The 26,710-nt window shown below is 40.8% G+C and overlaps 2 protein-coding genes across 5 annotated transcripts in view; one reads left to right on the top strand and one right to left on the bottom strand.

Moving 5' to 3' along the window:
* Positions 1-2,372: 2,372 nt before the first annotated feature.
* On the bottom strand, positions 2,373-9,570 carry drg1.L (developmentally regulated GTP binding protein 1 L homeolog). The gene is given in 9 exon segments (NM_001090544.1): positions 2,373-2,577; positions 4,828-4,950; positions 5,056-5,223; positions 5,348-5,478; positions 6,494-6,663; positions 6,737-6,806; positions 7,354-7,529; positions 9,163-9,286; positions 9,491-9,570. Coding segments are annotated over 9 exon segments (1,104 nt in total). The 5' UTR covers positions 9,533-9,570; the 3' UTR covers positions 2,373-2,477.
* A 4,736-nt stretch (positions 9,571-14,306) lies between these two features.
* The window catches only part of patz1.L (POZ/BTB and AT hook containing zinc finger 1 L homeolog), a 28,028-nt gene continuing 15,624 nt past the window's right edge, over positions 14,307-26,710 (top strand). For 3 of the 4 annotated variants that reach the window (XM_018261631.2, XM_018261622.2, XM_018261620.2), the window contains exon 1: positions 14,307-16,414. In XM_018261631.2, the coding sequence (XP_018117120.1) occupies positions 15,270-16,414 (1,145 nt within the window). In that variant the 5' untranslated portion in view covers positions 14,307-15,269. The remainder of the gene's footprint in view (positions 16,415-26,710) is intronic. The other variant, XM_018261627.2, reaches the window with a different exon arrangement.

Genomic DNA, 26,710 nt, shown 5'->3' with positions numbered 1-26,710 from the left:
CTAAAGGAACACCAATAGAAATAACCGCCCAGAGACACATAGTAGGTGAAACATAGTCATCCCATATGTAGCTGGAGTGTCAGAGAAACTCAGGAGGATTTTCAACAAACACCACATTCCTGTGTTTTTTCAAACCTAGCAACACACCGAGACACAAACTGGTACACCCAAAGGTTCCAACACCAAAAGAAAAACAAAGCAATGTGGTATACACAGTCCAATGTAGTGAGGAGTGCACAGATCTATATATGGGGGAGACAAAATAACTGCCCACCAAGCGAATGGCTCAGCCTAGGAGGGAGAACTCTACAGGGCAAGACTCGGCTGTCTTTCTACACCTAAAAGACAAGGGACACTCCTTTGAAGATAGCAAGGTCTAAATCTTGGATAAAGAAGACCGCTGGTTTGAATGAGGCGTGAAAGAGTTGATTCATGTCAAGGTGGAGAAACCATCCTGAACAGAGACGGGCCTTTGACACCACCTGTCTGCTACATACAATGCTGTTCTAACATCTTTACCCCGGCGGTTTCAGAACACTTCACACATCCATTCATGGAACTCTCACAATTAACTCCTGTTTCTAGGAGTTGCATGACACATTGGTAATCCTTTAACAACACAGAATCTACACCTCTGTGAATTTCAGATGTCACCTCTCTGAAGAATTACAATTTACCATTGTGATTGGATTAGTGGAAGAGTCTATATGCCGAGAACTTCCCACACCAGTCAGTTGAACTGAAGAAACTGCTCAGATGAGTAATGAAACGTCTTCAATAATTTCTCAGCAAATACAATTGTTTTATAATTACTTATATTAGATATACCATGACCTGGATGAAGGAAAATCTTCAGACATTTTTCTTTGAATGGTTACTATAATAATTGATATCTTGTTATATGTAGGAACAAGCACTAAATTTTACCACAAAGAATGGAAAAGATCCAATATAATAAGACATGCCATTTAGTTACTTCCTGGAGTCAGATTAAACATATGGATCCCATAGTCTCAATACACAAAGAAAGTGTTAGGGGGTTGTAGTAAAGAGAACAGCAACCCTACCAGGGCAAAGTGAATAGAAAGGCAGTGTTTAAGATACAGCAGAAACTTGCTGGATGCATAAGACTTCTGGTGTACCCTTCTTTACATGTGTGCTGCCTCTGAACATACAGTAGGTAAAGGCAGAATGCCACCTTGTGATACAATTGTTGGGGGCGGGGAGAAAGGGGCCTCAAAGATTCACGCTATGTAATTCATGACTAGGTACCTTAGTGCATTGAGATATAATACTTAGTATTTGTGCACAATTACTAACGACATGTTATTTTCAAAATGTTCCAGGATATATTATGCCAAGTTTCAGTTTCACAGTAAAGGCTGTTTAGCAAAGTCATAGTGGCAGGCTAGAACAGTATATGCTCTTATCTGCCATTTCTCTTATCAATTTGTTTATACCCACCCTTGAAAGATGTAGTTGGTGACTTCCTGAGCAGAAACTAGATGACAGGTAAAGCATTGCAGCACCTCAGTGGCACAAATGTCAAAACTTTTTCCATGCTCAAGCAATGCCCTTGGGGAAGTTGCAAAATCTTTAAACATGATCATGATTTTCTACTATTCAAAAAGCAAGGGGTTGTTTACAATAAGGAGAAATTTGTGGCTTTTTATTTGTAATGCATGAGTCACAGAATGTTCCTGATCTTCATACAGCTGCATAAAAGGTGTATGCACTACAAGTGCAAGTATAATATTGAACTGAATATTTTAAAAAAGGCAAGTTTTCTAGTTTTCTATATATATCTGCAAGCAGTTACTCTTCGTACCTGATAGCCATCATGTGAGTGACTTTCTGCTGTGCATGCAAGCCTTCTGAATTGTGCCACATTCAAAACTGCTGGGTAAAGCTAAGAAAGCATCTACTATTTCCATTAAATTGATGTGTGCCTTTCGCTAAAGGAACAATATAATGTTTATAAACTATGGCTTTTAGTTAAGTGCTAGAAGGTTCTCAAGGGGGACTACAAACAAGGAACCTCAGCAATAAGTGAAATATTCAGAGAGCCGCTCTCCATTTGAGCATAATCCAATTCAACTCAGACATTACTAAAAGCACTTTTATAGGGCTTTCTTTGGCTTTTAACCTTTATGGTTCAATATATATATGGTATGGACAGTACTTGTGTGTTTTCTAATAGACGAAAACATGTGTATCGTTTGTTATCTACCAGAGGGTATGCGGGAGCCAAAGTTGACTTACATAAAATTCCTGGATCATGAATACTGCAATCCTTCTGGAGCCTGTCAGCCAAACTAGGATGGGGGGGAGGGGGTCCTTCTATGTTTCTCAAGAGTGAATGTTTCTCTTAATGAAAATTAAACGTGCTGCTTTATTGGCATGCTGCCTGTGAAATATGCACACAGTTTAATGGACAGATGCTGCACTGATGCCCAATTGCAGATGTATATGGTGAATTATTTCTTAACAATTTGAATGACATCCTCATCTTCCAACACATGATCTTTCCCAACCTTTTGAGGGTTGTGTTTCACAGATGATCCCCAAACCAGGGCACTACAAGGGAGGAAAAACAAATTGGATTCATGAACGTTACACAGAGGTGCGCAACAAATGTTTTTTTTTTTAAAGCAAAGCACATAAATTAGTATTAATATATTTCTTACGAGTATAGGGCAGTTATTTAAAACAGGTGACAGCTTTAAACAAGTGTGTGTAATTGTATGTGGGAGTAGACATGTTCTTTAGTCTATAACAGGAAGACACTGATATAAAAAGTCTGCTGCTTTCCCAAAAATTAAAAAAATTAAAAAAAAAAAAAAAAAAGGGGTTTTCCACTATGAGTTAACTTCTAGTATGAGGTAGAGCAGTGTTGTCCAACTTCTGTGGTACTAAGGGCCAGAATTTTTCTGGCCTATGTGGTGGAGGGTCGATAATGTTAAAACATACGCTTAAATCCATGTGCCTCCTCCTCCCCTGTGGATAATACAGCAACCCCCCCCAAGCACATGATTAATCGACACCTAAACAATTTCCAGATGCTAACCAACCCTACCAGGCTCATGTTCCACAGGTAGTGTAGGGCAGGCAGAGTATGACACACACAGGGAGCATAGGGCAGGCCGAGTATGGCATACACAGGAAGCATAGGGCAGGCAGAGTATGGCACACACAGGAAGCATAGGGCAGGCAGAGTATGGCACACACAGGGAGCATAGGGCAGGCCGAGTATGGCACACACAGGAAGCATAGGGCAGGCAGAGTATGGCACACACAGGAAGCATAGGGCAGGCAGAGTATGGCGCACACACACAAGGCGCATAGGGCAAGCAGAGTATGGTACACACACAGGGAGCATAGGGCAGGCAAAAGTATGGCACACACAGGGAGCATAGGGAAGGTAGAATAGGGCAGGTAGAATATGGCACACACAGGGAGCATAGGGCAAGTAGAATATGACACACACAGGGAGCATCGGGAAGATAGAGTATGGCACACAGGGAGCATCGGGCAGACAGAGTATGGCGCACACAGGGAGCACAGGTCAGGTAGAATATGGCATACCCAGGGAGCATAGTACAGAGAGTTTGGCACACACAGGGAGCATAGGGCAGGCAGAGTATGGCACACACAGGGAGCATAGGGAAGGCAGAGTATGGCACACACACAAGGAGCATAGGGCAAGCAGAGTATGGCACACACACAAGGAGCATAGGGCAAGCAGAGTATGGCACACACACAAGGAGCATAGGGAAGGCAGAGTATGAAGTACACAGGGAGCATAGGGCAGGTTGCATAGGACACACACAGGGAGCATAGGGCAGGCAGAGTATGGCACACACAATCAGCATAGGGCAGGCAGAGTATGGCACACACAGGGAGCACAGGAGAGGCAGAGTATGGCACACACTTAGGGAGCATAGAGCAGGCAGAGTATGGCGTACACAATGAGAATAGGGCAGGCAGAGTATGGCACACACAGGGAGCATAGGGCAGGCAGAGTATGGCACACACACAGGGAGCATAGGGCAGGCAGAGTATGGCACACACACAGGGAGCATAGGGCAGGCAGAGTATAGCACACACAGGGAGCATAGGGCAGGCAGAGTATGGCACACACAAGTAGTGTCAGGCCGGATGCGGCTCCGCAGTTGGACAGCATTTATGTAAAGAGTGTTACTCAGACAATTTGCAATTGGTTTTCATTACTTATTATTTGTGGTTTTTGAGTTATTTAGCTTTTTATTCAGCAGCTCTCCATGGTGCAATTTCAGCAATTTGGTAGTTGGGATACAAATTACCCTAGCAACCATACATTGATTTGAATAAGAGACTGGAAAATGAATAGTAGAAGGCCTGAATGAAAAAAGAGGAGTAATAAGCAATAATAACAAATTTGTAGCCTTACAGAGCATTTGTTTTTTAGATAGCGATAGCAACCCAATTTGAAAGCTGGAAAGAGTCAGAAGAAAAAAAAACTATAAAAAAATAACGAAGAAGTGAAACGTTGTTTAGAACTGGCCATTCTATAACATACTAAAAGTTAACTTAAAAGTGTACCACCCCTTTAAGTCTTATTTTTCCAAACTGAGCAAGAGGCCCAAAACAACCTCACTACTCTCTCGCTTCAACAGACATCTTTCTACTTGTGGGTCATGTTACTTAAATCCCCCCCCAAATAAAAGCTTCACAAGGATGAATGTGCAGCTGAACCTAATACAATAGGTTCTTCTGTACCAGTGACACACGTGTAAAACAACAAACATCAAAGACTTGCCTGCCACAATCTACTAGAAGACAACTTACTATTTAAACTCTTTGATAAGGTTCTTATGGATCTTTGTGCAAAAGTCTTCTGCTGCAGTATGAGAACACGGCAACACTACAGGTGATGTATAATCAGGCAACTGACCCTTCGGTTTGGTGTAACTGTAACAGTAAGAAAAGGACATCATAATAATTCCACACTTTTAAAGGTGATTTTAAGATGAACTCTATTAATCTACATTCATTGCTTCTTTCTAACAGACTTACATTCGCACAAGTTGAAGGTAATCCCAGATCTTCTCAAGAAGGTCGTCAAAATTCCAGCGGTGATGGGCAGAGATAGGCACACAGTGTGGGACTTTGTAAATTATATCCAGTTCTTCAATTGAAATTTGGTCAATCTTGTTCAGCACATAGATGCAAGGAATATAAACCCTACATGGAAACAAATAGTTGTGGGTATCACCAAAGCTCGACAGTGCATTTATGCCTGCTCTGAAGGCAAAAGATGACAATGTATTTAGGGTACTCACAGAGACACTTAGATTTTGGTACTCACCTATTACCCTCTACTACATCTATCAGGTCATCAGCAGTGGCATCACTGCGCAGTGTGATATCTGCATTGTGGATCTTATACTCAGCCAGGATGCTCTTTACTGTATCATTATCAAGCTCACTCTGAGCACACTATGAAAATAAAAATAAGACCCTAGTTTTAATATTGGGCATGTATCATTTGTAAATATAGAGAAATTTTGTCTAGCGTCAGCCTATTCATGCCAACATTCTGCTGCAAGCTTAATTATTTAAATTAAGAGCTTGGTCGCTTTTTTTTCGTTTTCACTATTTTTAAAAGCACTCACCAAGCAATCACTGTGGTTCGGGTGCTACTGCCCCGAACCCGTCGTTCAATCAAATACAGTCTTTAAAAGTCAGAAGCACTCACCATCGTCTGAGGTCCGGGTGCTGTGCCCCGAACCCGTAGCTTGGGGAAAATACTTCACTCGACAACTCCACCATAGGCACGCACTCCAGCAACTTCTCAGAAGAAGATCAAAGAAAGTCTTTATTTCACATCAGATAACACCCATTTGATGTGAAATAAAGACTTTCTTTGATCTTACGCTGCGTCTAAGAAGTTGCTGGAGTGCGTGCCTATGGTGGAGTGGTCAGCTTATTACTTAACACAAGTGACCATAGCACTCTTCTCTGTAATATAATATAACTTAAAGGAGAACTAAACCCTAAAAATTAATGTACCAGCCTAAAGTTTTAGCTTCTCAATAGCAGCAAGGATCCAGGACTTCAAACTTGTCACAGGGGGTCACCATCTTGGAAAGTGTCTGTGACACTCACATGCTCAGTGGGCTCTGAGCAGCTGTTGAGAAGCTAAGTTTAGGGGGTTGTCGCAAATTATCCAGCAGAAAATGAGGTTTGTCTGTAATTTAAGTTGATGCTACAGGGCTGATTATTAAATTCTAAAGCTATGTGCATTGGTTTCTGTGCCACCATGTAGTAATTCTCTGTATTAATTACTAATTAACCTTATATGTTGTGACATTTATATTTCTACTAGCTATTGCTAAGTTTTCGGCATTAGAGACCATAAATGCCATTTTAAAAATAGGTCTGCTATTGTTTCCCCTTTTTTTGAGCCTCTTTGATATCTTCCCCTTTTACTATGCCCATGTCCTTGGCTTACTGTTGCGGTGAGGTTTATGCCGCCCTTGTCTTTCTTCTTGAATCCAATGTTTGGAGGCTGCTTGTTCAATCTGATTCCAAATCCCTCCAGTTCATTCTCTATGATCTTCTTGTGTCCGAGTGGTTTCAGTACATCCAGAACAATAAGGATCAAGTTACATGTTCGAGCAACTAAACAAACCAAAACATCTCAGTCCATTATCCTAGGAGAGTGCATTTAACCCTCAAAAATAAAGGATCTTACCTGCAATGACCTGGCGACCACGCCCCTTTCCATCCTTTGCTCCCTCTATGATACCGGGAAGATCTAGCAACTAAAAAAATAAAAGCATGATGAACAAGAATAATTATTGAGCTTAAAGTAGCTGCATTCAGTACATTACTACCTCACACTGAAAATATTATATTTGTTAAATATTATATATAATATATTATTATATATAATATTAGTTATATGCTATCTCAATAGTCTGCCATAGTTTGAGTCTAAGGGGCAAATCTGTTGGTTATGTTTTCTAGATTGCACTTGAATTTTGCGACACCAAAAATGCTTGAGACAGAATATTGCACAACATTAGAACATGTCTTCTATTGACTTTAATGGTAATAAATTTAAAAAAAAAAAATAGGGAAAATCCAGAAAGAGTTACATTTTCATACATACTAAGGTTCCAGTTGGTTTAAATTGGCTTGTGATTTTTTGTTAAGAAAATGCTGTAGACAATATTTATACATATTCAAGATAATCCATATCCAAAAGTAACACTTTTTCAAGGTTTAGCATCTAAGATCAACCTTTGAAAAAAGACTGCTAAATTAAAACTTTTTTAATCAAGCTATTATATATACAACATTAAACACCTGAATTTTTGCTCCTTTATATCGCACCACACCAGGAACGGTTGTCAAGGTGGTAAATTCATAGGCTGCCACTTCAGAATAAACTCCAGCCAAGTTACTGAGCAGTGTAGATTTCCCCACAGATGGAAACCCAACAAACCCAATTCGAGCATCTCCGGTCTTTGCCACATCAAAACCTAAAATTATACATGTAAAATGTCAGAGCTAGATCAATAAAAAATAAATTAAAAGAATCTGCATCCTTGGTGCTCTTGATCATTACAAGAGTACCCATGTCCTATGAAAGCAAGAATAAATACATCCAATAATCAGAAATCAAATCCAATCACAGTCCAACAGACATTGGCCCAATATTTGTAAATGGAAACATTTTGCAATATGAGCTGGCTCTGGCAAAATAGCAGAAAACCAATACAGTAAAAAAAAAAGGCTCTGTGCGTTCTGTAAAGGAGTACACAGACTTGCTTTTTGAAGGTATATTTGGCAGTAGATACACTGTTGATCTGAAATATAGGTTTGAGATCTGTTTTCCAGAATGCTTGTTGGACCTGGGGTTTTCTATATAAGGAATGTTTCCATAATGTGAAGCACCATGCTTTAAGTCTAGTAAACAGCATGTAAAAATAAAACAAACCGCATAGGATTGCTTTGCCATCAGCGGAATTATACAAGCTTAGTAGTCAAGTACAAGTTAGTCTTAGTTTTAAAGAGAAAAGGCAGATCAATCTAAATGACTTTTTTGTTTAAACAAGACACTATGGGAGACACATTGCTATATTTGACCTGTCTTTAACGCAAACAATTGAATTAATTGTCAGGGGTGTGGCTAAAATATTAACCGGTTAACATTTATAAGTGCTCAGTTTAGTGAAAATTATAAAATGGAAGCTATACACATTCATCATCACAATATTGCTGCAAACATACACTAGCAATTTAGTATTTGGGCAAGTGCATGTATTTCAAAAAAAGCATGGGTTGTAAGTTACAAAGTTATGATCATAAAATGAATAAGCAACCATACCACGTCAAGGTAAACCCATATGGTGGTCCTAATTATTTAATTCTGGTTGCATTTTTCATAGGTTTGTAACTCCTTGCGCAGTAGCATGTCTTGGGATGTGTGTCTCCTGACCAAGGTACTGGTCTAACTTGGCTTCATCCTCCCCCATATCATTACAATTTATAATTTAAAAAATACTAATATATTAATTTTAAAATACATGCACTTGTACAGATACTAAATTACTTGTGAAACAGGGGACCAAGGAATGTGCATTTTTTTCACTTTAGTATGTTTGTAGCTATCCTGGCCTGATCAGTTTCCCTTCCTTTGTATTTATAGGTTTTACTTAGCCTTGGAGTGCACCTACAACCCCCTTTTTGTGTATCACAATATTACTGTAGGCCACATGGAGGAGTGTTGGAAGGCTACTAGGTATCAAAGTGCTTGTTACAGGAGTTATACATACATTGGTCATTTATCATAATAATAATAAAACATAATAAGGCAAGCAGGCTGGAGTCAGGAACTAATGCTGATCATAAGAGTGACAGGTTCCATATTTATGAATGTTGCTCAGTTTGAGAAGTAAGAAAAAAAAGAAAAAAAAGTGCATCCCCAGCTGCTGTTGAATTTTAAGAAATTGTTGCAATTTTAGAAAGAGGGAAAGTTTGCCTTTAATGCACTTTAGCATGCATTGTGATTCTTTTGTGGATTTCTTGTTCTTTTCTTCAATATTAATCTACAAACCACTTATTGGTTGCCAGGGTTTTTAAGCAATAGCAACGAGCCAGCCTTTGCGATACCTTCTCCGGGTCCTCCTCCGCCACCTCCTTTTGGAGTAATGAGCTCACGTCTCAGCTTGGCAAGGCGAGCTTTCAGCAAACCCAGGTGATAGGCTGTTGCTTTATTTTTCTGTGTCCGGGCCATCTGCGAGAAAGAAAGAAAGCAGGCATGTCACACTCATTTCTGCCACACAGGTCACTAGTCGCCCATTATCAGCGCTAAGCGTTTGCTGTCCTCTCAGCTGCTTCAGCAATACACCATTCCTCCCTATTCTTAACCTCACACACGTGCTCTGGACTATGTTCCCAACAGCGCCATAAGCGATATCCCTGCAAGCATCTCATTCACCTCGGCCTCTATCTCGGCAATCCTAGCCAGTGTCCCGCTCATTGTGCCTCCGGTGTAGGTCGCTTCACAGCAAAAGACGCATACAAGAAGAGACACGTCTGCTCATGCGCATCCGGTCACCGGCAGAAATGACGTCACACAAAAAGTTCCGGCCTCTTCCTTTCATCTGCGCATAACCCTTCGTGACGTATATATTCGTACTATATTCGCCGAGTTCAGTCGTCCTGGACTGTTTGAGACTGTATCGTCTCTAATATGAGTTTGAGAAATAAATACTAATATTGAGCTTTTATAAATGAATATTATAACCAGACTAGTGGTATAATTAGAAGTTACAGGACCCCCACAGTAAATTATATTTAAGGTCCCCTAAACTTTAGGAATAAGATATTTTTCATAAACATTTAGGGGCAGATTTATCAAAGGTTGAAGTGAATTTATTAATTGAAAAAAATCGAATTTAGAGCTATTTCTGTGTACTTCGACTAGGGAATAGTCTAAATTTGATTTGAATTCGCCAAAAATTTGAAAATTCGATTATCGAAATTTATCATGTACTGTCTTTTTAAAAATTCGACTTTGACCATTCGCCATCTAAAACCTGCCAAATTGCTGTTTTAGCCTATGGGGGACCTCCTAGAACCCAGTTGGAGTCAATTTTTTGGGGGAAAAACTTTGAATCGACTTTGACTGAATGCGATATTCCTTCGCTTCAAACAATCTGAATTTGGCCAAATACTGACCTATTCGATTGGAAACGGACCTATTCGATCCAAAATAAACCAACTTAATTTTGGTTGGTCTTTTTGAAATTGAATTTCAACGTTTTTTCAATTCGAAATTCGACCCTTGATAAATCTGCCCCTTAATGAAATTGTTTATTAGCCAATACCCCACTGAGCCCACTGCACCTCTGGTACCCCAGCAGCCATAAAGTCAGCTTCCTCTATAGTTACGACCCAGTTGTTACTAGCGGTTGTTCACATTTAAATGAACTTTTAGTAGGATGTAGAGAATGATATTAGACAATTTGCAGCTGGTTTTCATTTTTGAGTTATTTAGCTTTTTATTCAGCATCTCTCCAGTTTGTAATTTCAGCAATCTGGTTGCCAAGGTCAAAGTTAACCTAGCAACCATTCAATAAGGGACGGGAATATGAATAGGAGGGCTTGAACCGAAAGATGAGTAATAAAAAGCAATAACAATACATTTGTAGCCTTACAGGGCATTTGCCTTTAGAAGGGGTCAGTGATTCCCATTTGAAAGCTGGAAAGATTCAGAAGGCAAATAATTCAAAAATTATAAAAAAAAAAGAAAAAAATTAAGGCCAGTTGAAAAGTTGCTTAGAATCAGCCATTCTATAACATACCAAAAGTGAACCACCACTTTAATCTATAGCTGCCAACAGCCCCTAATCTGTGGGCACCATGGCTGTTTTATATGCTTGGGGAGCGCACAATCCAAAAATTATTATTGCGGAGGTCAAACAGGTGTCTCTAAATTAGGAATAAATCAATACTACACAATATGACAGTGTGGTCCTGGAAAATTCTAACTGAAAATGATTATACTTATCATATGGGGCTATGTTGCTGTATACAGGGGTGATCCTGGCCCCTCCGCTGCCTGAGGCAGCTTGCTGTTGCTGCCACCCCCTCCATTGTACGCTCACCTTTTTGCGCCGGAGGCAGTCCAGGGGAGTCCTCGAGGGTGCCGGAGAGGGCCGTGACACTAACGCAGAGAGCATAATTGCACTCCCTGCACTAGAAGAGCTGAATTATCGGTTTGAAAACCAGAAATTTGGCTCTTAAAGTAACAGGAGTGTCATTTTTGCTGCCCCTGGTACCTAGTGGGGCTCTGCCACCTGAGGTGAGTTTCTCAACTCACTTCATTTTTGCAGCACCCCTGGCTGTATATAGATTGGAGTCTTTGCCCAAAGGTATTTATAGTCTCACAGTCCATCTTGATATGTTGTATACAGTCCAAAGAGATTTCTAACAGAAATGTATCCATGGTTGGACTGGGCCGGAAGGGCACTGGGGAAAAAAACCCAGTGGGCGCCTGGCCCAGACCCGCTATTGGCACTGCCCCAGACCTCCTTCTGCCTTCTCATCCATATAATGAAAGAAGTCACCAACAACTTGGAATATGAATTAGTGATACCAAAAGGCATTATTGTAAAAAGTCACAGAACTACCTTGAGAAGCTTGTTCTATTTTATTATTTTATTTACTTGTTATGTTTTAAGTGAAATGTCATAGTTATTGTGTAAAATAACTGCCCATGGAAATTATCTTGAAAAACTAATAAAAAATATATATATTAAAAAAATAGAAATCAGTTTTCAGTGTCTGCATTAGAACCCAGAAGTTAAAAATGTTAATGTTTACACACTTTTTGTTATAATCATGAACATGAAATTTGGCTGTCATATATGGTAGGTGAGAATGTTATGACCTTTTTGTTGTAATGAGTTGAGAGGAATTAACTTTCAGGAACATGTTGCTGTGAGGCCATTTTGAAGCAATGGTGAGGGCAGTACGTTTGTGATTCTGTTTCTTTTAATGCCTTTAAAAGTGGTTTGGATGACTTCATACATCAAGTAATAATTACATAAAATATTGAAATACATAGGAGATAAAGAGACCATTGCTCCTGAGAGTTTACAGTATAAAGTACCACAAATCTTAGGTGTAATACAGGACTTCTCAAAGCGGGTCAAAAACAGAATCCACATTTTTTTGTACTGTTGCACCCTGCCTCCCCCCCAATTAGCACCCTAGGAGCAGGTCGTAGTGCTCTGGAATGGAACACAAAGACATACATTTATATCCTGGATACAGCACTGCCTGCATTTAGCAGTGCTGCATTCATGAACAGCAGAATGGGGGTAATACCTGCTAGCTTAGTAGTATGGAGTTCAAGTCTGGACTGAGAATAAAAATAGGCCCTAGCATTTCAGGTACAAAGAGGCCCAAACAGCCTGCATTAGCCCAATTAATAGTTACTTGCAGCAGCCCAACTGGCATCTGCCAGAACCCACCGATTGCCAGTCTGGCCCTGATGGGGCTCATGAATAATGGTGGTCTGGCTGTTATTATAACAACCAAGGCTGGGGCTGATATTAAAAATGTGTCGGCACTGTACTTGGGTACGTAGGTATGTAATCAGCAAAGGCTCCACCCAATCCCTTCCCCCCAACTTACCCTGGAGTCCATAAAAGCCATCTGCCCTTCTTTTTGCCTCTGGCCCTACCCCTGTTCATTCCAGGCAGGAGTTTTTTTCTGAAAAAAAGGTGACAACCCAATTCCTAGTGGATCCCAACCAAGGACATCAAGTGACTTCCAAAATTTTTATATTTCCCTATATTACTCAAGTCCAGGGAAGATTTTCCCCAGATACTTAAGGAATTACCCCAAGAATATTAGGTCTTATTTAAAACCAATTTTTGGGCCAAGTTGGCGTGTTTTTTTAACCACAATTAGGATTACCACCTGGCCGGTAGGTAAAAATTATGGTTGGTCCCAATGTTATTAATAGGGAAAAAAGATGAATATATAGAAAAGTTGGCAACCCTACCCACAAAACAACATTTGTACCCAGAATTCCAGAGTAATTTGCGGCCTGGGGGGGGGAGATGTGCATGTTACAATTACAGCTGATGTGTTAAACTGCACAATATTGCCCATGCACAAATTAGACTCTGTTGTACTGAAAAATGTGGTTACAACATGTTGTTTCTAGGGCTCAGTGTCAAAATGGTTTCTGTGTTTGATTCCTTAGGTGCAAATATGCTGCATCTATTGTGGCTATGGCCTCAATAGGCACTTTCACACCATTTCTGTAATGAGCAGGCACCTTACACAGATGTGCCAGAAGCACATTTGGACACAAGTACGTGTAATAGTGTCAGTTTTACAATAACTGTGACTTTTGTCTTCAACTGTATTTGCAGTCATAAATATGTGTATTACTGAACATTTCTTTTACAGTGTCTGTCCACCTCTATAATTACTGGTCCTGGGTCCCCAGTACTCGCAGGGTCTGCTTCCTCTCTAGTTGCACCCATGTGAGGCACACTTATCTCAGGACATGTTTACCACAAAACTTCATCTGTCCAAAATTGCAGCTGTCACAAGGAAGCCCTGTACTTTTAATTCGGCATCTTGTAAACTCATGGCTCCCTTGCTCCTGTAGTCCCTTGGCATCCCCTTGTGCTTCCTGTATGCTGAGGGTGGGGGCAGAATGCAGAAAGTTCAGCCTGTTTTGCAAGTAATTGCTTTAAATATACTGTTCAATCCTGATTATTTAAATAAATAATGTCCTAAGGTTGCAGAGTGAAAGATGATATGCACTAATAAGGTTTGTAGGACGTGCATTTAATAAAGTAGCGCCATGTAAAAGTGCCCTTATACTTTGATTCCATTGAGGCTGTAATGAGAGAAATGGGGCAGGTTCCGCACCTTAACCAATATCCTACACTGGCAGGCTGATGGCGGGATGACTGAATAAAGTTTATCACTAGACAGGGAAATACATGGGAGTCTGTATGAGCGGATCTGAAGAAAATGAAATGCCAGCTCGTGATATTCAGGAGGGGGTGCCATTGAGCTCGGTAATTCCCGTGAGAATAGGTCTCGTGCGGATAGAAAAGCAGCAAACAATCCAGTTCTGTACATGGGGGGTGACACAGTACATTTGTGACTATTACTCCGGGTGGAGGCGAGCTGAGAAGGGGGGGTCTGCATATGCGGGGTCTCCCTGGCTGCTCACAGGGGCGGGGGGAGTGCTCGGAGGGTGGGGGCCGGGAGGGGGGGCGGACACAGACTCTCAACCCGGGGGGGGGATCAGACACAAAGAGGCTGCAGAGGATCCGGTCACAGCTGCTGTATTCCCGGTGCGGGGGGGTCCCGGTGTTCGGTTTGGGGGTCTGAGTGTCCGGATTGGTTGCCCAGGAGGAAGTGCTACACTACACCGGCAGTTCACACCGGCTCCCCGGAACTCACCGTTCCCTCGCAGCGCGCACCCGCGGCCCAGCATGGGGAGGAGTCTAAAGGAAGCGCGCACCGAGGTGACATCACCCCGACCCCCGAATATGTGAGAGTAGTCCCCCACCCCTAAATTACTGCTAGACTACCCTTGGCCCACAGTAATTGACTTATACCTTATATATAACAGTGTCTGCCTTTAACTACACTAAAGCCCTGTGATACCCCAAAATTACATGAGTACCCCTAGCAGAGCGTTACTCCAGCACATGTTCGTGCACTAGCCATTACTGGGACTACTTCCTAAATCACCACGCCTCCATTAATACTTCTTCCACATGCCTGATAACCCCAAGAGCCAACTCCAGCCATACATCATATTTTTACACTTTCATTTAGAAGTGGGTGGATGTATTGAATAACAAGCTCTATCCTGCATATTCACCTTATGTAATATTTAAACCCAGGTGCCCAAACATCAAGATATTGCCCCAGTGATCTGAAAGGGTGATGGCATTACTTTTATGTTGAAAGGACATTTGGTAGGAGTGATAATCCAGCCTCATTTTGTGAAGTTGACCATAATTATTTTGAAATGATTCAGAATCCCTTCACACAACTTTTAACCATTGAAGTAGAGAAGATAGTCCCAACATTCATACTTCTTGAGAGATATCCCATTATAATCAACAACTGACCAATTTTTTTATATGCAGGATTTTACCTGCCCTGGACTGTAGTGTTAATCCTTTTTTTACTATAGAAGTTAAGGTCCGTATTGACAATACAGTATGGAGCGTGTAGCAGAGGCATGTGGCCCTTCATATTACACTTATCAGGTGAGCCAGCACAGCTCAGATGTTCTTCAGCAGTTGAATCAACAACGCAAGAGTGGGGGACGTTTTTGTGATGTGGTACTACGTGTTGGGGAGGACAGTTTTCCAGCTCATCGTGCTGTGCTAGCGGCCTGCAGCCAGTATTTTGAGACCGTTCTGGGTGCTGCAGAGGGACCAACTCCCCGAGAACTGGAGATGCACACCATCAGCTCTAAGGTGTTTGGTGACATCCTTGACTTTGCATACACGGCACGAATAGTGATCCGACTAGAGAGTTTTCCTGAGCTCATGACTGCTGCCAAATTCTTACTTATGCGCTCAGTCATTGACATATGTCAGGAGGTGATCAAGCAGTCTAATGTGCAGATCCTGGTCCCTCCTGCACGACCTGACATAATGCTGTTCAGATCAGGATCTTCAGATATTGGTTTTCCATTGGATATGAGTAATGGGACCATTTTGGGCAGCTCAGGCATTGCTGGTTCTCTTGGGGAAGAAGAGGAGGACTCTGTACGACCAGGACCAGCTGTACCAAGCCAGGCCTCCCTTTTAGCTCTTGGTGGAACACCACAGATTTTGCCTCCAGCATATCAGTTAGGAGGTCAGTCTCTTGGAAGCAGAAGAGGACGGGGAAGACCAAGAAAGCCAAGTTCCTTAGATTCAGTGCTTTTTAATGCTGTGGGTGGACTGCGGGAGGGTGGAGTGCTACCTTGCGGACTTTGTGACAAGGTTTTTACTGACCCTCTGCGTTTGCGACAGCATGAAGCACAGCATGGAGTTACAAGCCTGCAGTTGGGTTATGGTGATCTGCAGGCTTCTCGACTGGGTGAGAATGGCTTGGGACAGGAAGAACCAGGAATGCCAAGAAAGAGGAACCGAGTAAGGAAACAAGTGTCTTGTGATCTATGTGGGAAGATTTTCAGGGATGTTTATCACCTGAACCGACACAAATTATCTCATTCGGGAGAGAAGCCATATTCTTGCCCTGTATGCGGCCTGCGCTTTAAACGCAAAGACAGAATGTCCTACCATGTTCGCTCACACGATGGTTCAGTTGGGAAGCCATATATTTGCCAGAGTTGTGGGAAAGGGTTCTCCAGGTAAGTGCATATGCATTTACATAGTTATTAAACATGCAAGAACAAGATGCACCTATCTTGCCTAAATAATGTGCTCTTGGGACAACAGGAAGGGGCACATTCATACCAGTGTAAGATTTGCAAGCCAAGATGTAACAACAATTAGTATACACAATTACCTTTCATAGTCAAACTTTCTTTTTAATTTAACTTAAGTTCATACGGTTAGTAAATGATTAATAACATTTCAGGTGATGGGTCAACTAAACTTTTTTTCAGAAGCATATACCTTATTTTTTATTTATATCCTATATGCAGGCATTACACAACAGTAAGCTTTCACTTTTAAGCTACCAGGAAGTATGCACAGTATAACTATGAGCACAGTGACATCTACAGGCCATTTGCATGAACACATATTCCCCCTATAGTAGGAAAGCATTTGGGCAAATGTAATAAACAACAACAATGCATCTTAAAGCAATAATATACATTATTCACATCACATAGTCCTGGGTCCATGCAGGTAGTTTTCTGATTCTCTCAGTACGCCTTATAGGTTCACTTTCTTCAGGCCTATTGCAGTTGACATCAGGACTAGGAAAATGTCCTTCATCAAATGGAGCTTCTCTGAAGTCATATATAACAGGAGCAAGACGACTTGCATTCCGTATGCGTCCATCAGACAGTTCATATGTGTACGGTCCTCGCTAGCGTCTCACTTCAAGTGGTGTAGTAAATTTAGATTGTCCTTGTTTCAGTATTTCTGGTTTCTTAAATCTGACTAAAGATCCAGGCTGAAAGTGTACTTCTCTGACACCACCTTTTCTGTCAGTATAAGCCTTGCGTTTGGCTTGTTGACGTTTCACAATGTCAGCAGTAGATGTTTTTTTAGGCACAGTAATTTGTGGAAGTTTGATGTCTGCAACATGTAACTTAGTGCGCATCTGTCTGCCATGTAATAATTCAGCTGGAGATGATTGGGTTGTTGCATGGCACGTTGCTCTGTAGTTATATAGGAACTCTGTTGTAAACACTTTCCAAGATTTCCCAGTAAGATTTGCTGTCTGTAGTGCTTCTTTCAAACTTCTGTTGAATCGCTTGATTTCTCCATTTTCTTGTGGGTAATACAATGAACATTTCCTATGCACAATATTCCTCTCTCTCAGAAAGGATTCAAACTCAGATGAGACAAACTGTGATCCGTTGTCTGATATTAATTCCTTTGGATTACCTTCTCTACTGAAGACTTTAGACAGAAATGTTATTACTGTAGCTGATGTTATATGAGAAACAAATGCAATTTCAGGCCATTTACTGTAATAGTCTATCAAGTTTATAGCAAAACTACAGTCTATAGGAGAATCTGTAAAAGGACCGACAATATCAATAGCAAGTTTTTCCCATTCTGAATCAGGGAATGGTACTGGTTTTACGTCTGGTCTCAATTTAACTTTGTGTACAAATTTATTTGCGCAGCCCAGTAAAGTGTTGCTTTGTTGTGAAATGTTAGACACTGGCTGTGTGACAGGCACTGGTGCTGTAGTAATGAGACCGTCAACTAATTGTAGGTTTAATGCAGCAAAGAAATCCCTTCCAAGTATAGCAGTACCCTTATTCACAATGTAAAAGTCACATTTTGCAGTATTTGATTCAAATTGCACAGTCCCTGGCAAGCAACCAAGCACAGGGATTGGATCCTTTAAGTAACTGACCAGTTTCAGGGCAGGTGCAACAAACGGATCTTTTGCAAAGTATTTCAAGAAAATATCCTTTGGTAGTATAGAAACAGTTGAACCTGTATCAAGCATCAGGTTAATGGAGTGCCCCTTGTCAGCAGAAGCAGTTCTGACACTGACAGTGCATATAAACTTGTCTGGAATAAATGTCAGCTTTATCCACACTTAATACTGTAACATTTGTAGTAGTGACTTCATGAATATCTTTAGCAGAACTACAGCAGATCTTAGCAAAATGTCCTCCTTTTGTGCATTTGCGGCACCTTTAAGCTTTTGCAGGACATGTAACATGATTTGCAATGAGTTGTGTTGAACCACAGCGAAAGCAGTATTTTCTATTTGTATTTGCTGCACGGTTTTGCAGTGTAGGTGAATCCCTTTCCTTAGCACCGTATTTTGCCTGTGACTGTGCATTATTAGGCCATAGTGCTGAATTCACAATCTGTACATTTCCAGCAGTTCCCTGACTAAGAGTTTTAGCCTCTGCTACTGCTGTTTCAATTTGGGTAGCAACTGTAATAGCCTTTGCAAGGGTTAAATCCTGCTCTAGGAGCAGTCTCTCTCTAATGCGAGGTGAGTTTGTTTTTTTCCACTATTTTGGTCTCTTAGCATTTCATCTGTTAGATTCCCAAAGTCACAGGTAACAACCAGCTCTCTCAAAGCTGCTACAAATTGTTCTGTGGAGTCACCATTACGTTGACCACGTTGGCGGAATTTATATCTTTCAGCAACCACATTTACTCTTTGCACAAAAAAGTTCTTTATAGCAGTAAAAGTATTTTCAGGTAATGGTAATGTATAGAATATACGCTGTCCCTCTGCTCCCAGGCAGTGAATAAGTAAAGCACGCTTTCTAGCAGCAGAAATCTCCCCTTGGTCAGCAGCAATAATGTAATTTTCAAACATAGGGATCCAAGCTGTAAAAGGTATAGTAGGCTCACCAGGGTTTGGAAGAAAAGGTGCAGGCTGCTGCAGAGGTAGAAGATCCATCTCGTCGTCAATCTGTTATGTTTTGGGTAGCCGAGGATGAGTAGAGTATAATAGTGCTTTATTAGCAGAGTCATGCAGGCATTACACAACAGTAAGCTTTCACTTTTCAGCTGCCAGGAAGTATGCGCAGTATAAGTATGAGCACAGGGACATCTACAGGCCATTTGCATGAACACCACAATATATATCAGAAGTGTTAGAGTAAGGCCAGAATGGTTATTTTTGTATTACATTTATATGCCAAATGCTTGGCAGGTCATTCTTTTGGCTTGTAATAAGCTGCAGCCACATAGATGAGTGTCGCAAGTAACCACTCTTGGCAATGTTCCGTCAGACGGTGATGGTGACACTCTTGTGGTTGCAGGGTATTGGCAGCTACAGATCAGTACTTCAAAGTGTTTGGTGATGTTTTCAGCTTATATTACGCTACAAACTTCTATTGCTAACCCAGAGGCCAGCAGTGGAGGGTGGTCTGACCAATATTGCTGTGATATAATGGTCAACCCTAGACAGGGTGTCGATTGGCTGTCCCACCCCTACACTTTTTTGGCCTACTTTCTGTTCCTAATGCCTCAGGCATAGCAATCACTTTCATTCCTGCACTTCCTCGCATGCCCCTGCCCTCCTTACTGTATATAATTGTGTAGCCTGTCCATGGTCATCAGGTCCCCCTTTCAGGTGCATACATGAGATGTTGGGATAACAGTTTCCACAAAGTGTCTGAATGCTGTAATTTTGGGTATTACATATTAACATACCACAAAGCAGTGTATTCCCCCTATCTGCATACCTCATTTCAGCCATATCAGCCACTCCCTCCTAGAGTAAAATCATTTTTGCTTGACTAACAATAAAATAGGATTTAGAATTATTTCTTAAAGGGAATGTCAACCCAAACATTTTTTTGCCTAATAAAAGAAACCATAAATCGAAGCGACTTTGTAATAGACATTGATTGTACATTTTCAATGGTTTTTAATTTATTTGTACATGTATTGCTATTGAAAGCCGTGTTTATCCCTTTCTATACAGCCTATTAATCTGACTTGCAAACAGTTCTGAGGGGCTTATTCAGTGGCCCCTGAATGTGGATCTGTTTGCACTTGGTAGTCACAGAATCTTACTGCAGTGTTTTATGGCACTGATAATATGCTGTACTCAGACTACAGGTGGGAACCCACACTGTTTACCACCAGGGTTCTCTCTAAGATAACTATAGAGGTCAAAATCTCTTAGTATGGCATTAGACTTCCTTGCAATAATGGATATTTGTATGATCTGATGTGTTGCTGTATCCAGCAAAATATGTTTACACACACACACTTCAAGCCACCACCCTCAAATGGAGAATACCAGGACGGTATATTCTGATTGGTTGGGATGTGGGGGGGGGGGAAGTAAGTATGCACAGAGAAAGACTTCCTACTGCATCCCCATGCTAGAAAAATGTAGAGCTCTCCCCCCTCCTTGCACATTGGACACCAGAGTGGTAAATGTGTGTGTGTGGGGGGGGTGATGTGGGATTATTTTGAGGTGGGGAGATACAGAATGAGTAACATCCTTGAACACATGACACTGATTTCCTCTTGTGTCCCTGCACTTCTCTGCATAAAACTATGTGTTGCAAAATCATAGCGCACAAAAGGAAATCAAACTTGCTATACACAAAGATACAGAGTAACCAGGACCAGACAGGAGTAATGTAATATGTAACGTTTGATTATATACTATTATATTTGAAATACATTATTACTGTTTTTGGTCATACTAATTATTTCCTCAGCGTCATAGTTCATAATCAAAGCTAGTGGTTCTATATCTCTTTGTTTTACTTATTAATTGACCTGCAACTTTTCCTGCTTCTTACCCTTTCAGACCCCTTCTATGACTTGAACCGGTCTGAAACCTAAAGATCGAGATTTATTGCAGATAACACAACATATCAAATGTACTTGCTGGGATATTGGTTGCAAGATATTCCTGGCCTAGCCCAGTTCTTGCCTCTTAACACATTTCTCCATGTGTCTCCAGCCTTTCAGATATAGCAGTGCTGTCCAACTGGCAGCCCTGACTAACTCCCCCCTCCTCCCCTTGTGTGCCCCCCCCCCTGTGAAAGTCTGGCAGCTGTGGCTGTTTATGTGTAAGATTTAAATGGTATCCATACTGCAATGAACTGTCCCCTGCATTTTTTACACTTCAAATTTAGACCGTAATCTCCTGCATTGTTCACACCTTTAATGCCCCCTGCATCATTCACACCTATGACACCTCTATTGTTCACACCCCTAAATATGAAACCTCTATTGTTCACACCCCTAAAGCCCTGTACAGATCACACCCGAGACCCAGACTGAAAGTGCCCACATTGTTCACTTTTTTCACACTTCAAAAAAACTGCTGAATGGGCACCAGGTCCTGATAAATTTTCTTGTCTCCCGCTTTCTGCTGTACTCTGCCTACCCTATGCATCCTGTATGTACTTTACTTTGCCTACCCTATGCTCCCTGTGTGTGTCATACTCTGCCTACCAAATGTTCCCTTTGAATGCCATACTCTGCCTGCCCTATGCTCCGTGTGTGTGTGTGTCACACTCAGCCTGCCCTATGCTCCCTGTGTGTGCCATACTCTGCCTGCCCTATGCTCCGTGTGTGTGTGGCATACTCTGCCTGCCCTATGCTCCGTGTGTGTGTGGCATACTCTGCCTGCCCTATGCTCCGTGTGTGTGTGGCATACTCTGCCTGCCCTATGCTCCGTGTGTGTGTGGCATACTCTGCCTGCCCTATGCTCCCCGTGTGTGCCATACTCTGCCTGCCCTATGCTCCATGTGTGTGTCATACTCTGCTTGCCCTATGCTCCGTGTGTGTCATACTCTGCCTGCCCTATGCTCCGTGTGTGTCATACTCTGCCTGCCCTATGCTCCCCGTGTGTGCCATGCTCTGCCTGTGGAAAGTTAAAGGAACCATAATATCAAAAGATTTAATTTTTTCAAAGTAATAAAAATATAATGCATTGTTCCTGCACTAGTAAAACCGTTGTGTTTGATTCAGAAACACTACTATTGTTTATATAAATAAACTACTGTAGCCATGGGAGCAGCTATTCAAAGGAGAAAAGGCTCAGGTCACACAGCAGATAAGCACTGTAGAACATAATGGTGTTATCTGTTATCCACTATTTAACCTGTGCCATATAGCCTTTTTTCAATTTCCGCCAATGCTACTCAGCAGCTTGTTTATATGAACTATAGTAGTGTTTCTGAAGCAAACACATCAGTTTTACCAGTGCAGGGCAACACTACATGATATTTTTATTATTTTAAAACACATTAATTTTTTGGTGTTACTGTTCCTTAACCTGGTGGGGGTTTGTTAGCATTCGGAAATACTTGTTATGGGGTCCCCAAGGTGTTTAATCATGTGCTGTGGGGGTTGCTGTGTAATCCACAGGGGAGTTTGATGCACATGGATTTAAGGGTATGTCTCTGTATGGTTTAATATATACTTATTTCACATAGATGAGTGATATCCCTGCAGTGAGTACCAACCATTTGGTTTTATGGTTTGCTACCACCATTAATGTGGATGTAGTCTTAAAAGTTCTTGTGGTAACATGGGTGTGGATTAAAGTGGGTGTGGTTTAAAACAGGGTGTGGTTTAAAACGGGGCGTGGTCAACACTGGCTTCTATTACCAGCTCTCTACCATGTAAAACAGAAATATTCCGGCCCTCGGTACCACAGAAGTTGGACTGCTCTGAGATATAGGATCATTTATTTTGTCACACGTATTTTGTGATTGTTACAGGTCTATTTTGCATCCTAATATCAAACACTAGAAATATGGTGCGCAATGCCAATAACCGTACCATTGTTAATCAAAAAGAAAAAATAAGCAAATAATAAAGGGAGAAAAAATACTCACAGTTCACCCCAGTCCATGGGTGCAAAAATCTGAAGCAGCAAAAAGATGTGAGTTTTCTCAGAAAGTAAAGGCCTTTACTTTCAGAGAAAACTCACATCTTTTTGCTATTTTGCATCCTTCCGATAAAACATTTGCATATAATATAACTTCTAATCAACTGATATTAAACATGAGTACATGGTTTCTAACTGCATAAACGACAAAGGCTTATTTATGAAATGCCTTTTTTAATCTGTTTTTCACTAATATCTAATATTATTTAATTTCTGAGACCATCATAGCAGCAGCGCTTAATTATGGTTGCTGATTATTTTCTAGGTACAAAACATTCCTGTTTAAACAAACTGCTATACTTCTGCAGTGAAAGCCCCTCCTGGGGCAGAAACCACCCTTCCTGTACACCATTGTCTTCTATTCAGAGAAACGTGAACACTTTATACTTCCATTTAGCTGCACTGTGTGATGCTGCACCCCAAAGTGGTTTTTAGTACTCTTTTGTAAAACTGATATATTTCAGATATTTTATAGGACACATTTGCTCGTCTATCTGTGATTTTTCTTTCTCCTTTTCTGCCTTGGTTCTTCTTATTAATGGAATTCCCATTCTGTAGCAAATACTTGTCTTTAAAGGGATACTGTCATGGCAAAAAATGTTTTTTCAAACGCATCAGTTAATAGTGCTGCTCCAGCAGACTTCTGCACTGAAATCAATTTTTTCAAAAGTTATTTTTATATTTAATTTTCAAATCTGACATGGGGCTAGTCATATTGTCAGTTTCCCAGCTGCCCCAAGTCATGTGACTTGTGCTCTGATAAATTTCAGTCACTCTTTACTGCTGTACTGCAAGTTGGAGTGATATCACCCCCCTCCCTTTTCCCCCCAGCAGCAAAAGAACAATGGGAAGGTAACCAGATAACAGCTCCCTAACACAAGATAACAGCTGCCTGGTAGATCTAAGAACAGCACTCAATAGTAAAATCCAGGTCCCTGACACATTCAGTTACATTGAGTTGGAGAAACAAAAGCCTGCCAGAAAGCAGTTCCATCCTAAAGTGCTGGCTCTTTCTGAAAGCACATGACCAGCCAAAATGACCTGAGATGGCTGCCTACACACCAATATTACAACTTAAAAAAATACATTTGCTGGTTCACAATTTAAATTTTATATGGTAGAGTGAATTATGTGCAGTGTAAACAGTGTTATTTTGAAATAAAAATCATGACTGAATCCCTTTAATGACTCTTTACTACTCACACACAGATGTATTTCAGTATATTATCCTTTTATTTGTCAAGCAACAGCGAGTGCCAGCCCTTTGGAATGCTTACTCTCTAAATTGGCTTGTCTTAGCCAAGCATTAATGTCAAGAAAATGGAACCAGTATTTTATATTATTGTATGTTTCAGAATAAATTATTGTTTTAGTGAGACAGCACTGTGGACCATGGATTATATGTGGCCCTGCAAGGAATTTGAATGTCCCTCATTATCTCCACACAGACTACTTTGTATAAAATCATCAATGCATAATTGTGTTGCATTGCAATAGTGAGGGGAAAATGTTTGATTATTGTACTGAGCAGAAATAGAGATGTAATTTCAAATTAGGAATGCACCAAATCCAGGATTTAGTTTGGAACTCAGGCAATCCTAAATGTTCAGCCAAACCAATCATGTGACTTTAAAGCTCTTTAAAGATGTAGGCAACACTTTTTTTTTACAAATTAGGAGTTGAAATCAGTTTGGTGTTTGACACAGTCTTTTGGAGATGATTTGGTATTAAACCATATAAAAAATTTCTTGTAGATAACAGTTCTATTACCTACAAGCTACCCACTGTGCGAGGGGGGTCTTACGTAAGAGCAAGATACCTCTAGTCCATTAAACCATATATGGAAAGGAACCAACACATCACATTCCACATCCTATATTTACAGACTCTCCAGAACAAACTTAGTCCCATTGGAAAATTATACTTCTTTTGGGACATGGACTGACAATTTCAGACACCTCAACGTTAGACATAGTGAAACTTCACTCCCATTCTATGCACATAATATGATCCAGCCAATACTAGATTATGACCCCGCTACGAAGGTTCAAAATGGGACTACTAGCCTGCCCATCGTGTTTAACATGTTCACCAACTGATGCCTCCCTAATTCACTGCATGTGGCTATGCCCAGTAATCAAAACGTTTTGGTTAGAGGTATATGGCTAACTAAACAAAAGTTCCAACCCACCATTGAATGGGCTCTATTTAGTAAACTTAAGGGCACCCAACAGGTATCCAGGGCTAACAAAGCCTTAGCAGAATGGTTAGCTGCGGCTACTTGGAAAGTTATTGCCCGCTCCACCCTCTCTCAATCTAGTGAAAATCAAATGACATTTCTTATTTCACATGGACTGGCTAGAAGTGTCCCTAAACAAAATATCCCACACTAACAACTTTTTTGACGTATGGACCACCTATATCCTTAAGCTGGCCATAGACACAAAGATCCGATCGTACGAATCAACGTACGATCGGACTTTCCCATCTCCCGACCCTCCACTAACCATTCAGATCAAAGTCTTTACCATTCCGATCAAATAAGAACAGATCACCCAATATTCTGCCCCTGACAGCAATCGTACGATACTTATGTCTGACAACACTAGTGACAGTCTCCCTCTGAAAATCGTACGATCGGCAATACACGCAGAGATATTATCGGCAGGCGACAGAAATTTTCTAACCTGTCCGATCGACCAAACGACCGATCTCCGACGGACGAAAAATGTCGGGACTCTCCACACATGGTCCGAAAATCGTACGAATCCACGATTCGTACGATTGGATCTTTCCGTCTATGGCCAGCTTAAGTCTCTCCCCTGACATAAGAAAGCTCACTGTCTCTACATTCTATCAAACCACATGGTACGATCTAGAAAGTCTCTGAGGAAACAACACTCTAATTCTAGCAACAATGACCTGAAAATGATGGTTGTATCGGCTGCCTCCCAGGACTCACCAGGACTCTCTGAAACGTATGTGGAACATTTGTCAAAACCACTCTAACAAGGACGAACAACGGCTTAGTTGATTTATTTGTTTACTTTATGTTGTTTGTTATGTTTTTTGTTTAGATTGGAAAAGGAAATCGACCTCTCACAATTGCTTTGTCAGGAGTAGTGGTGAATTTATAAGAGTGACCACCACTACCCAGCCTGTAAAATCTCTCAAACCTTATTTTTCAGTATGTGTTACAATTATACATTACATTTATATGATTTAATAATGCACGAACAAAACCGATTTTGATCAAAATGTTTTATTAATTATTGGTTGTTCAATTCTGTAACAATAATGACATTTTTGCATAAATGAACATGTGATGAGGCTTCAATAAAAAAAACTAAAAAAAATATATATATATTGATTTGGTACATTGCATAGATCAGAGAGGTGGGTGAATTGCACAATATTCTTTCACAATATATAACTAAACATATATAAATGCTGTGTGACATGCATGCCTGGGTCACCAATCCTGCCATACTGTTATAATGGAGGTGATTCTATTCAAGATTGGAGGCTGTTTGCGGTGGCAAACGTATATTTGTTTAAAGGCTATATAGCTGGAAATTCATGAAAGCCAAAATATGGAACTACTTGCCACTGCAAA

The sequence above is a fragment of the Xenopus laevis genome, chromosome 1L (assembly GCF_017654675.1).
Source record: "Xenopus laevis strain J_2021 chromosome 1L, Xenopus_laevis_v10.1, whole genome shotgun sequence".
NCBI lineage: Eukaryota > Metazoa > Chordata > Amphibia > Anura > Pipidae > Xenopus > Xenopus laevis.
The sequence above is the reverse complement of the archived record's forward strand: the minus strand, read 5'-3'. Positions and strand labels throughout refer to the sequence as shown.